At 38.0% G+C, this 13,491-nt stretch overlaps 1 protein-coding gene across 1 annotated transcript; it reads right to left on the reverse strand.

Annotated features, from left to right (window-relative positions):
* Positions 1-5,785: 5,785 nt before the first annotated feature.
* Positions 5,786-10,260, reverse strand: smim13 (small integral membrane protein 13). Its single transcript, XM_067612454.1, has 2 exons — positions 9,774-10,260; positions 5,786-7,224 (listed from the first exon to the last, which is right to left on the reverse strand). Exons 1-2 carry the CDS (start codon positions 9,847-9,849, stop codon positions 7,034-7,036), a joined length of 267 nt encoding a protein of 88 aa, XP_067468555.1. The 5' UTR covers positions 9,850-10,260; the 3' UTR covers positions 5,786-7,033.
* Positions 10,261-13,491: the final 3,231 nt, after the last annotated feature.

Genomic DNA, 13,491 nt, shown 5'->3' on the forward strand with positions numbered 1-13,491 from the left:
AAAGTGGACCTTGAGTTAAGAATTATTTTTGTCACATTACTATTTCCAAGGTCAAGAATGAACTTTTAACAATTAACATAAATCTTTTTTTACCGGAGCTTTCAGCCACATCTCACTGTCTTCATCACCTAATAGAGTTTGTACAGCGGTCATGTCAAACTCCAGGAATATAAAAGCTGTTCAGTGGACCTTGAGTTACGATTTCTTTGCTACTGTAATGTCCTGATGTAACTTTTCCTCGGACTTCCAGATGGAACTTTTTTCTTGAGCTTTCAATCACATTTCACAGTCTTCCTAAGTGGGTGGCGTTTGGAGCTCCAGGAAAAAAAATAGCTAAAACCTTAAGTTAAGATTTTTTTTATTTATTTATTTATTTTTGTCAAACTACTATTTACAAGCTCAAGAATCGACTTGCGTGCTCAAATATAAATCTTTTTTTTGCTTAGTAGCAATTTGAGTGACCTGATGGCACCGTTTCAGTGACTAAAACATAAATAAAAGAAGATCATGTAAAGCGTGACTAAGCAGTTACATTTGCAATTAAAATATCTTTGCAGGCTTTTTACGTAACCATGGTTACCCAATGTCTTGTCAAACTCAATCAAATCCTCGTGAACTCCTCCAGGATATTTTTGATTTCAAGTCATATCTGATCAGAGTTATTTGTACCTTCTAATCTTAAAAAGGGGTCCGTTAAAGATGGGACTGAAAGGATTTCTGAGGTGCCTCTGCCAAATAATTCTTCACTTTGCGTGTAGAACATTAGATATGACACATGGAGAATAATGAGGGGCAAGCGGAGGATGAGACACCGCTACACATGTCCTCTGGACCGTGAGAAACGTGGTTTTTCAGAGTGACCCTATCAGCTGCAGCACATTTTCTCTGGTTCAAGTGTAGTGAATTGATAAAATGTAAAGAGTGACGGGGCGTCTTCTGCAGGAGCCTCTTGGGAACTTGTATGTTTTGGGTGTGTACAACTAAAAGCAGCTAAAAGCAGCCCCTTTGTGTTTTCTCTCCTTCTTTCCTTATCTTCACCTGCCCCTCTTTTCTTTCTTTCATTATAATCTGAGTGAAATGTAGTGTCTCCCTGTGGAGAAGCTGCTCTATAGATAGATAGATGGGACTGTGTGATGAAGAGAAACTCATGACCACAGTGAGATTGTGCCTCTCTCTCTCTCTCTCTCTCTCTCTCTCTTCAGCTCCCAATCACAAAATCTCATTAAAAATCTTTCAGGCTCACACTGGCTGGCACTTAAAAGCAATCTAACTGTTTTTATTATCCACTGCATTCCACTTTGTGCTCTCTGGGGAGATCAGAAAGAAAGGAATTTGCAATGCAATGACTTTTTAAAAGGGTTCCCATTTAACCCAAGTTGCCGACAGACACGGTAAATCAGGAGTTGTCAGATCCATCTTAAAAGTCTGTCTTATTCTCTGCTAATCGGCCCTACAAAGGAAGAGCGCAGCAATGACAGACACAGTGAAATTGAGAGAAAATTGGTTTAAGTTTTCAGGCTGGTTGGCAAACTGTGTAACATGCTAGCGTTTGCTAATTAGCACAAAACACAAAGTATAGTTGAAGCTTATGGGATAGAGCTTTGCAGCTTTTTGGTCATAAACCGAATTGGACAAATTAAAGTTATGACCTGATGATGGTGCTTGTAGATTGAGGGATCACTACAGTTGTTACAGTTCATCAGGGGAACATGATTGTGTGTAGGCTATTAAATTTCATGGCTATCCATCTAATAGTTATCAAGACATTTCAGAAGAAAGGAAAAGTCAAATATCTTCTAAGAACCATGAATGTCGGAACAAGATTTTGTCCCAGTTTATCTAGTAAATGTAGATATATTACACTGGTCTAGGCGCTAGGTAAAATGTCAGGGAATTACCAAAATCATTCAAAATTATCACCTGGGGACTTTGACATTTTCATCTGTAAGGGCATGCTATGGCTAAAAGATGTATTATATTCTACGTTTGGATATAATTCACAAGGGAAAATACAGCATCTACTAATAAAATGTGTCCTTTCAGTTGTCTTACTTTAACTAGTTTGTTAATAAAGTCAAAGAAAACAGGCTTTATTTTGATTAAAGTAATTTATTAGGCTAATTTACAACTTAATACAAGTGTACAAAATACAAAATGTGTGACTTAATGGTAGCCAGTTAACCACGCTATTTGCATGAATTCCACTGGAGTCAAAAGGTGACTGTTAAGCTAGTTAGCTTAGCAGGAGTTAGCTTTTGTTTTTTCCCGCCATAATGATTTGACTTAGTTACTGCCTCATGTTATGTGGAATAACTAATTAAATTACCACATGTACTCAAATAATCTTTAAAATCTCTTGTGTTTAGTAGTGATTTGAGTGACCCCATGGCACTGTTTCAGTGACTAAAACATAAATAAAAGAGATCATGTAAAGCGTGACTAAGCAGTTACATTTGCAATTAAAATATCTTTGCAGGCTTTTTATGTAACCATGGTTACGCAGTGTCTTATCAAACTCAATCAAATCCAAATAGAGAACAACCAATTAGTAAATTTAGTTTTAGCTTTAGCTACTAAGGCTAGCCATGGCTTACTCAACAGCTACCTTTCACTTATATATCTCTCTATATGTATCTCTTTGCTTTGCTTTAACTGTCAATATCTGTATTAAAATCAAAATAATTAATTTACAATTTAATGGTAGCCAATTAACCACACTACATTGCATGAATTCCACTAGAGTCAAAAGCTTAGCAGAATGTTATGTGGAATAACTAACTGAATTACCAAGATGTTGTCTCATCAAAATGGATTTACAGACAACAGCTAGGGAAAAATCTATTAATAAATGTAGCTTTAGCTTTAGCTACTGTAAGGCTAGCTGTAACTATCTCAACAACTAGCTTTCACTTGATATATCTCATTGTTTAGCTATCTTTTTGTCTTTGTGGGGCAGTAATAATGAGATCTCAGGACACCTTGTGGCTCTAAACAAGAGAGAGTAACAGCTTGGCTAATGTTAACGCTTCAGACTGAGCTTGACAGGGCTTGGTGAATCAATGAGCTATTTTAGTCCTGGCAGCTCTGATACTTGGGCCAGAACCCACAGTCCTGGACTCAACAGCAGCAGAAGCTTCTGTGTACGTCTGTCACTAGGGGCAGCGTGCCAAACATCTCATAAATGGTTGTCTCTGGTCTACCACAATTACACAACTACGCAAGGTGCTGCAGAGACTGTGAGCTGAAGCTGCATTTTGCCCCAATCCCCTGAAGCAGTTGTCTCCCGCACGCTCCCCGATGAGACACTGTCTAGTCGAGCTGAGAAACAGCAAACAGGTGTTGGACTGCTGAGATGGAAACTTGAAGTGATATACACGAACAGCAGCAATCAAAAAGTCAGCTGCTCACCTGTCTGTCGAGTGAACAAACACCCAAAGGTCATCAGAGAGGCAACGTGCAATACCTTTAGCCAACAACAAGAGCAAAGAGCGACGCTTGGCTCTCGCTGGAGATATACAGAGTTAGAAGAGCGCTGGAGAGTCTATGTCATTTCCTTGGCTTACCACAATCATTTCCTGTAAAGTATTTGCAGGCTCTGAAATTACAGCTTGTCTGAGCTCAGCAGGGCCTCGTTTGCTGAAAAAGGCCCCAGCTGCAGGCAGAAATGTACTCTGCCAGATCTGAAGGATCATTAGTATGAATAAAACTACAAGTGAAGGTTAGCCTCAAAGTCAATTTACAGTAAGGGTGGTTTCTTAATTTTCTGCATCTGTTTCCATTAGAGGAAGGACATTCTGGAGGAATGGATTCTCAACATTTGAGTCATACCACAAATGTATCAGTTACTATACTTTAAATATTGTAGACCTATTTCTTCTGTGTATTTAATTAGCTTTGACTGTGTTCTTTTCGGTTCTCTCATAGTTTTACGCTGCAGTTGTGAGTGAAATGCTAATTTGAGTTTAAAAAGAGCTGACTGACACAGAAACGGGTCTAAAACCACACACACAGTGGGGAAATTCAATACATTTGAACTTTAACAGTGTCAGTAGGGTATTTAAGTTCTTGCTTAACATTTCTGTTTCTCAAACTTTCCAACTCAATAAATAAATCTGTATTAAAAGAGTGTAACTCTGCATGTTTGCACTGGTAATCATTGCATCATTGCACCACATTAAGTATGAGCAGTTCAGGAATAAGCTAATGACCCTTGAGGACCAATTTGCTGCATAGAGACCTGTATAGTTAATGGCAGCAATTTGAAATAAGAGTACTGACATGCTGGCGGAGGAATCAGGGCATGTGTTTCTGTGCTTTTTTCTGTTTTATTTTTAGTATTTTTATTGTTTTAGCATCTGTTTTTGTCACAGAAATCCTTACAAACAATACAAAACAGCTGCATAGCTTGTTCCAGACTATCAGAGAAACTTCATGAACCCTTCTCCGATGGAAACTGGACAAATAAACCAAATTTGAAGCACGATTTTTATATATTAGAACACCGTCCTTGTTTCGTCTACAGACCTGAAGATCATCACTTGTCAAAATCTAATACAGACACTTCCTCCTCCTACTTTATATTTAGATAACAGACCAAAGTGAGACCCACATGTGCTGTGCTGTTTAAACTGAGAAGCGTTTTCATTTGAGCTGTTTTCTACCGGCGCTATACTGCCACCATGTGTTCAAACTCTAAAAGGGGTCCAAACAACACCAGTGGGGATCTTAACAAATCCAGATATTTGGAATACTTTGAGTTGTTCAAGATGACACAAACAAGAACGTCTGTGGTCATCTAAAAAAACACCAGGTTTGTGCAACAAGTCTGGTTGGTGAAACGTGTCCAAAGACGTTGGTTCATTCGTTCCACATGGATTACACAGAACTCATCATCTGTGAATTAGGTAATTGATACATGTGAGGACAGTATGACCAATCTTTTCGTTACTAGGAGGGATAAGGGGATTCACTTCCAGTAAACATGTGTCATCACAGCTCATCTACTTCATATAGGTGTGTTCTTACCTTCACCTTCACCTGAGGAAGACTATTTGTTGTCTAGATATTGTTCATTAATAACTGGAAGGATTATTCTCGTGTGCTGGAAGCAACAGTCTCCACCTAGCTTCACAAGATGGATTAGAGACACTGTGCTTCTTGAAATTTGAGAAATAAATGCTCAAAAGGAGTTATGAGGATCTGGATCCCCTTTTTACTGTACAGTAAGAACCCACATACACCCCTTAAATGTGGAAGACCACAAAGATAACTTTCCTTTTTGTGATTTATTTAACCATCCTCCTCTGTCTTTCTAGTTTAGGATGCTTTTGTACCATTATTATTGTAACCATTACAGTGTATTTATGTCATATTTGTGGTACTATGAACTACATCTTTGAGGTCTCTTTTGGTCCTTTATAGATGAACACTAATGGAATCGCTTGGATATTTAGTGGATAGCTGTTGAGCCAGTCGGTGGGCTTCATGTGGGAGGGACAGGAAACTTATGTAATACCTAAATGGTTTAATGCACCACTGTTGTGTGATTACTTCATTGTTTTACATCTGCATTTGAGTATGTTTGCAGAAGCTCTTGTACGCACACAAAACCAATAAAAATTGCTCTTAAAAAATAATAATAAAAGAACTGAGAATGATTTATTTTTTGTACTTACTGTTACGCACCACCTGGAAAGAATTTATGAACATAAATCATCATCATGAAAATTATTTTCCAAGTGGCTAATACATGGTTCTTTCCATTTGTATGTGTAGAAAGAAGCAATTTATGATGCATTTTGTGTCTTTATTTTACAGGGAATTTATAGCTAATATAAAAAAAGAATGACATGTACAGTTACATCTTTTTTTCCCCCCCAATAACAGCAACTTTTCCACTTGAGGCAAACAGGACAGGGCTCAACATATTTATGGCATTATTTATTTGAAGCTACAGCTCCACTGAAGAAAAAAAAAAAAAAATCACTGCTGATAAAAAGGTGCGAGAGTTACATAAGTTTAACCTGGAGGGAGACTGTATTACATAAACATTGACTAGACTCTGGTCAGCTTTGATTTGTAATGGAATTCAAACTACCGCCGGCTTTATAAAAAGGATAAGAGGCCGTTTAACAAACAGTGGATGCCATCTAGACAGGCACTGGTACAGACAGAGGCACGGGGAGGGGGGGGGGGTTCAGACACCTCTCGGGCAAGTCTTCTGCAGCAGGGGAGCCTCGTTTCGTTGCTCCAGGACGTCAGCTAACGATGTGTGTAGCAGCTTCTGAACACCAGAGAGCTAACAACAGTCGTTTCCTTGAAACGTTCTCCTGACTCTTCAAGTATAAGTCTATAAAAAAGGTCGAAGGAGAAGTTGCAAGAAAAGTGTCACATTGTACACAACTGGAATGAGTTCCTGTCATTCGTCATCTTCCTTTTACGAAGCTTTGGGCATTATCTACTGGGTGAGACAGTTTCCATAATACATATACTGTGCAAGAAATAACTAAATGACAGCATAAACATTCCTTTCATTGCACTTTGTTATGTTTTAAAGATAATAAAAGTTGTCAGTTGTACACATAACTGTTTCAGTTTTGCGTTTATCTTCAGTTGTTCTTGTTGAAATGATGTAGACGAGCTTATAGTTTTTAACAGTTATCTGCCTACTTTGCTAAAAATACAGAACATGTACATAAAGAGAATTAACACGTTGTTTCTCTTCGCGTGATGGAGCATCTTCATTCTCCACACAGGTGGCAGGAAGCAGCTCGGCCACTCGTGAAAGCTGGCCGTCACTATTGCAGGACCATGAGTCAGTGCTCCATACATACGACTGTACATTATTAAACATATGAACAGGTGGTTTTCAGAAATGGACAGTACTGTAAATGGCTTTTCCCTTTGAAACCAGGAGATCTGCCCGGTTAGATAAAAGAAGAGAAGAAGGGCTGACTGTGACTACCGAGTGTCCGCGAGCTCCTTGTGTAGTGTAGATCGCAGGGCCAGTGGGAGGAAAAAGTGCCTGGATGATCTATGAAGTGCTCTCTGGAAAGGCAACTCTTTGGCGTGCAGTCCGGGGCCGATTTCGTGTTGGTGCATTAGGTGCGCGCTCGCTCTTGGTTTCGGACGGTTGAGTTTCAGCCTGCGGTGTGGTAGCGTCTCCGACAAGCTCGCGCAGGAACTTGAACTTGGACAAGAAGAGCTGCCAGACTACATACCAACCTGAGGAGTAAAGAAGAGGAGAAAAAAACACTCTTAAAAAAGAGAAAGTATTCCATTTGAATCACAGAGGTAAACATCTGTTTTTATGAAAAATAAATACACACAAATCTTTGAAAACCCAGAAGGCCGTTTAAAAACATTTGACGCTGTTCTGAAATGATTCCCAGAATCCTCAAAGACTCTTTTCGTCTGGATGAAAAGATGTTCCATCCACTGCACAATAAAAACGATTTTTAACCCCTTTTCCCAAGCCAAACAAACATGGTAGCCTCATATGACGTCCTTGCTCAATTTGTACTTAAAATGGAAAAGTATTACTATACGCAATATGTGTTAATTTCTATTACTTTATATTTTTATTCCTAAAAGCGTATTTTGCATCTTTCTTGTGTCATTCAAAACAAAATACGTCTCTTAAAGATACTTTGGGCCCGTTTTACTAAAGCGATCTGCGAGCACTGCTTACACGCAGATCACAAATGTTGCAATTTCCCCATTTCACAAACATCTGTCGCTCTTAAATTTCAGATAGATTTATGAGGTCTACAATCCTCATGCATGCTCATGCATGTGTTGCAAGTATAGAGTTTGTTATTTGTTTTTTTTTTATTAGTTAGACAAGTCAAAATCAACATGAGAGGAAATGATCTCATCTTGCAAGTCAAAACTCGCATCTTGCGAATTTGGTGAAACAGGCCCCTGGATACCAAACAGAGTTGCAACTTTGACAGTGGTAAGTTTTTCAAAGATCTGTCAGAAGTAAAACGATGGAAAATAGCGCTGCTAGGGCTCACTTGGACGAGGAGTGAACACCACTGCTCAATAAATAAATAAATAAATAAATGAGCTGTCCCAAACAGTGTACACCAAAACCACCAGACACAGGAACAGTTTCTTCACCCTCGCCGTCACACTTATAAACAGTTAACTGAGGCACTGTGCAATAACGCTGTAACACTATAATAACCATCGTACTTATAATACATATAGTGTATACGCACAAAATGTGCAATACATTTCATTAATTACTGTATGTTTGCACAGGCTGTATATACTGTACATAACCACCTACTATATGTATATAAAGTAACATCTAGGGGTATTGTAGTATCGTGATAAGGCATAAGTTTTGTCTTTTCCTGGTTTTAAAGGCTGCATTACAGTAAAGTGATGTCATTTTCTGAACTTACCAGACTGTTCTAGCTGTTACATTATTTACTTTTACCCACTTAGTCACTATATCCACATTACTGATGATTATTCATCAAAAATCTCATCGTGTAAATATGTTGTGAAAGCACCAGTGGTGTAATGGAACATAGTTGATTGTTCATGTTTGTAAGTTATCATCAAGTTTTGATGATGTGGACAAAGGCAATTGTTTCATTCACTACCATGTTTAAAAGGAGGAAGGTATCATGCCTCATAATGCATTTTAATTTAACGATTGAGTATTGAATATTCTATATATTTTAACATTGGACATCTTAAATGTTGTTTTCATTTAAGACCATGGCAAAAAGTTCCTTGCTTTACATGTTTTACAGAATATATGGAAAGCAAAGTTATATTTGTCACCCTTTTTTTTTTTGCTGATCTGAAAAATAATCCGAAACCATGATATGATCTGAACCGCGAGTTTTGCAATCCGTTGCACCCTTAGAAACCACCAACAGTCTACAACAGACTACAATATTGTCACAATATCAGTATTGAGGTATTTGATCAAAAATGTCATGATATCTGATTTTGTCCATATCACCCAGCCCTAGTAACATGTCACTTTTTTTTTTCTTTTTTTTTACCATTTAATATTTATCCCAACACTTTTCACATCTTTGCACTACCTGTATCCTGTTTACAGTTCACAGAAACTGTTTCACCTATATATAGATATTCCTCACATGTACCTCTGAAGAATGTTGTGTTGTTATTCTGTGTAAGTACACTGAGAACCACTAAACCAGAGTCAAACTCTCTGGTATGCGTAAACACACTTGGCCAGTAAAGATGACTCATTCTGATATCATTTCATTTTCAAGCGAACATCCACCTGCAGTCTTGTCTGTCTCAGGCTGGACTGAGATTACAAAATGAACTTGATGTACACAGACAAAATCTAACATAAACAAACGTCGGATTGACACAGAAACGTGTTTATTTCTAGCGGGGTTTAAAGCTCACATCAGTTAGAACATGCAGAGGGGAAGGAGGGGGAAGAAGCTGACATGGTTATGGTCTGACTGCTCCCCAGCACATGATAAAAATAGAAACTCTTTACTGAAATCGAAACTTGCCTGTCAAAGACATTCAATACACTCTGACCTGTCATTTAAGGTAGCTTTACAAGGAAAAGTTTGACATTTTTGAAGGAAAACTGTGCCTTTAATGATGTTTAAACAGAATCATTAAGCTAATTTACTGTGTCGCAGTCTCTTATTAGCATGCAAATAAAAAGTGACCCCGGCTTTACTACACCCCAGTCCGAGGACAATGGTGATACAGAGTCATGTAAGTCACTCATCAAGGTTATTGTGTTTGAAACTCACCGAACAGCATGAAGAGCAGCGCACAGACAAGTGTGGCCACAATGACCAGCAGTGTGAGTCCGACACTTTGCCACATCTTGACAGCAACGACAACGACAACTACAGCAGCCTCAGGTGGTGATAGCGGTGTGTTTTTCTGCTTAACACCATACACAAGATGTAGCTCGGTTAGGAAGCTATCCGAGACGAGAGGGACAGAAAAACAAACAGCGGCACATCGCAAACTCACACCAGCTTGTTTGCTAGCGTGTGGCTAGCTGAGTTAGCTGTCTGGTTGACTAACGGACGTGCGGCAGTTTCACAAACGGTCCTGAAGGAGCCCGAAGAGGACCGTAACATCAGCCAACGTTAGCCGGTCACAACGGGGTAAAGTCCTTCTTATATGAGCTACATAACTGCTGCATGTATCTGCTTGCTGTCACAGATGAGACAAGGCAGTACAGTAACTGGGTTAAGACAACAAAATCAGCGTCATGAAACTGACTCACTGCGCCTGCGCATGACCCACTTGACTTGTGGGTAATGTAGTTTATTTAAGATGTCACCCTTTTTACAGTTTTACTTTTAGTGCTGGAATATCTTATCTTATCATCATGATCTCCTTTTCCACCTCTAATATTACTACTGTTGATATTAGAAGTACTAGTATTAATAGTAAGATAAGACTTTATTGTCCCAGAAGGAAATTTGCCGTGGACACACGATGCTGCACTGTACAGTACTAAATAATTCATAAATCTCAAAAATACCATGATAGAAAGTACAATAATTACATGAAATTACCCAGAATAAAAACTAAGCTTGTACTTCGTACCTATAGTGTAAGTTTCTTTGTTACTTTACCTGCAGGAATAAGAAAAAATGTTGGATTCACTGTATTTTCTAGTTAGATGCATTTTAATCTTCATATAATAGGCTAGTGATTTCTGTGCCACCCCATTGAAAAATTGCCTCGCTACGCCACTGAAAACAGCTTCACTGATACAGTATACAACAAGTTTACAGCTCCTTGTATATACATCTTGTGTCTACAAACACGCCAGGGGGACTAAAGGTTGTAATAAAAGACAATGAAATAGTACTTTCAAGTATAGAAGAAATGTATCGTTTGATATCAGCTCTGAAAAGTTTGGCTTTTTGCTTAACAATTTTGATTTGTGAATATAGAATTTGGTCAAAATAGTGCTATGACTCATTGTCATCCTGATAATTAAACTCTTAAGCCAGATATTGTTATTAACCTCTCAAATGAGGTCAAAGTTGTCCACTAAAACATACACACTCAAGCAGGAATCATCAACTGTTGTCTTATTAATATGTACCGATAAACAAATATAAAAACAAAAGCAGATAAAAATGAAACCATGTATTCAGAAAAATAAATTAGTTCAGAATAACAAAATGAGCATAAAGGAGAATTATCTCAATACTTGTCTATGTAGTGTTAATAATAACTCTGTTTTACAGTGTAGTTCCCACAACTACTATCTTCACTGTACATATGTGTAGAGCAGCAACGATTAGTCAATTAATCAATTTATCGATCAAAAGATAATTAATCTGCAATTATTTTGACAATTGATCAATCAATTGCAAAACATTTGCTGGTTCTAGATTCTGAATTATTAATATTTGCTCTTTTTCTATCACATATGATAGTAAATTAAATGTTTTGGGGTTTTTGGTTGGATAGAACAAGCAATTTAAGGACTTACTATACTTTGGGCTCTTGAAAGTTGTGACGGACGTTTTTTACTTCATTTTGACTTTTCATAGACCAAATAATAGATTAATTTTCGAATCGATTTTCATCGATAATTTAATAATTGTTAGTTGCAGCCCTACATACTGTATGTGCCTTATCAACACTGTATAAAGGAACAGTTGCACTTCTTCTGTATTTCAGCAGGATTGTTCTACATCCAGCAGGGGGAGTCAAACCTCTTCAGGTCTGCAAACATGCTGCTGTAACTTTCTCAAGCAACAACTCTCTTATTCAGGATATCTGTTTGTAGGTGTGGCTGATGACCCTGTTTTCTGAAACTGCACATGAGTAAGAGATTTTCCCTTCAAAGGTCATTAGAGCACCACAATCAGTATCAGAAACAGGTTTATTGCCAAGTAGGTTTGCACATACAAGAAATTTGCCTCGGTGTTGTGGTGCATAACAGTCAAAATGTGCACAAAATTACGTATATAATATGCATATAAAAAAGAAAGAAAGACATTTACAGTAAAAATACGTAAAGCGAGAAGAGCTGCTACAGGTTTTTTAATTTTAAATTGAAGAGAATGAAATGAAATATACAAAATATTGACCAGGAATGTGTAAATAGTGTAAACAGTATATACAGTGTGCAATTAATAAAAATAATAATATAAGTTGCATTAATGTAACACGCAACATTAGATCAAAAATCACAGATGTGCAAATATAAGTCCATGGATGGGATAGAGTCCGTGTCAGTGGGGGTCCCGGGCCTTGTTGATGAGACCGGCTGCTGACGGAAAGAAACTTTTCTTGTGGCGAGAGGTTTTTGTCTTGATAAACATCAGCCTCTTGCTGGAGGGGAGCAAACATGATCAGGTCAGATCCTTTTGAACTGGTTACACAGGAAGTTCCCACCTCTGGTTTATTACACTCAGTAGTCAGTGTTTCTGAGGGGGCACAGTTTCACAATGTTGAAGTTCTCACTTACAGTAATAATCTGCTTTGGCTTCTATGTTTATGATGAAACCGCCCCCCCATCAGTAACCACTGAATGACATTTATTACCATTATATTGCATTTAATAGCAATACCGAGCGAGAAAATGTTAACAGAAAGGCTTTAAACCGTCGATTATTTAGCATAAAGTAGAGAACGCTCATGAACGTGTTACTACTATTTAGCTCATTCAAGTTACACTGTTTTATGGCATGAGCTGAGATTGATTGTTCATCATTGTCCTCACATGGGTGCAATTTGAAATGATTCAACACGAGTTAAATGCAAATAAAAACATACCCCAACCATTTCTAAAGCTGTACGATCTCAAATGTTTGACTACGCGTCTACACCCCTCTGCAATTAAATGAGGCTATGAAGGAGTTATATTTTTAAAACCTTCATTTTAAATTCTTTTAAAGTTCAAATACCTTCTTGCATTGAAGCGACTTTATCACCAAGCTCTAGGAAACACAATGTCATGAAAATAAAGGCCTTGTATCCTTGCACAAAACTAAAACTATCGAGCCTACATGGAGAGATACGACTTGATATAGACCTAAGAGAGAAATAGATTTGTGGGTGAACTGGCCCTTTAAATGGACCCATCAAAGAGGCCCAGGTGTATCTGAGGACCAAAGAAGTTCACCTCTGTGAAGAACCGACAATCAAGTTAATTACACGTCTTGTCTGTGTGTAATGATAGACCGAATCCGTCCAATCAGGTAACAACTACTGAAAATTATGGTGTAATGAAAAGTTATGTCTTTAACGATTTGAGGCTTCCACGCACACAGTAATGTCACTGCAACAGTTCACTATGTCTCAAGTCTGTCTTAAAACAGCAGTCAGATGCCCATATGAACACAAATTCCTCCTGGTTATACTGGCTGTTAAAAGATCTCCTTCAAATGTGCTTTCAATATAAGTGATGGGGGGGCCACAATGAAGCTTATATGAGGCTTCAGCAGTCTGAGTTAGTCATGTCAAGTGGATATTTGTTTCCCTGTT

The sequence above is a fragment of the Thunnus thynnus genome, chromosome 15, assembly GCF_963924715.1.
Source record: "Thunnus thynnus chromosome 15, fThuThy2.1, whole genome shotgun sequence".
Classification (NCBI taxonomy): domain Eukaryota; kingdom Metazoa; phylum Chordata; class Actinopteri; order Scombriformes; family Scombridae; genus Thunnus; species Thunnus thynnus.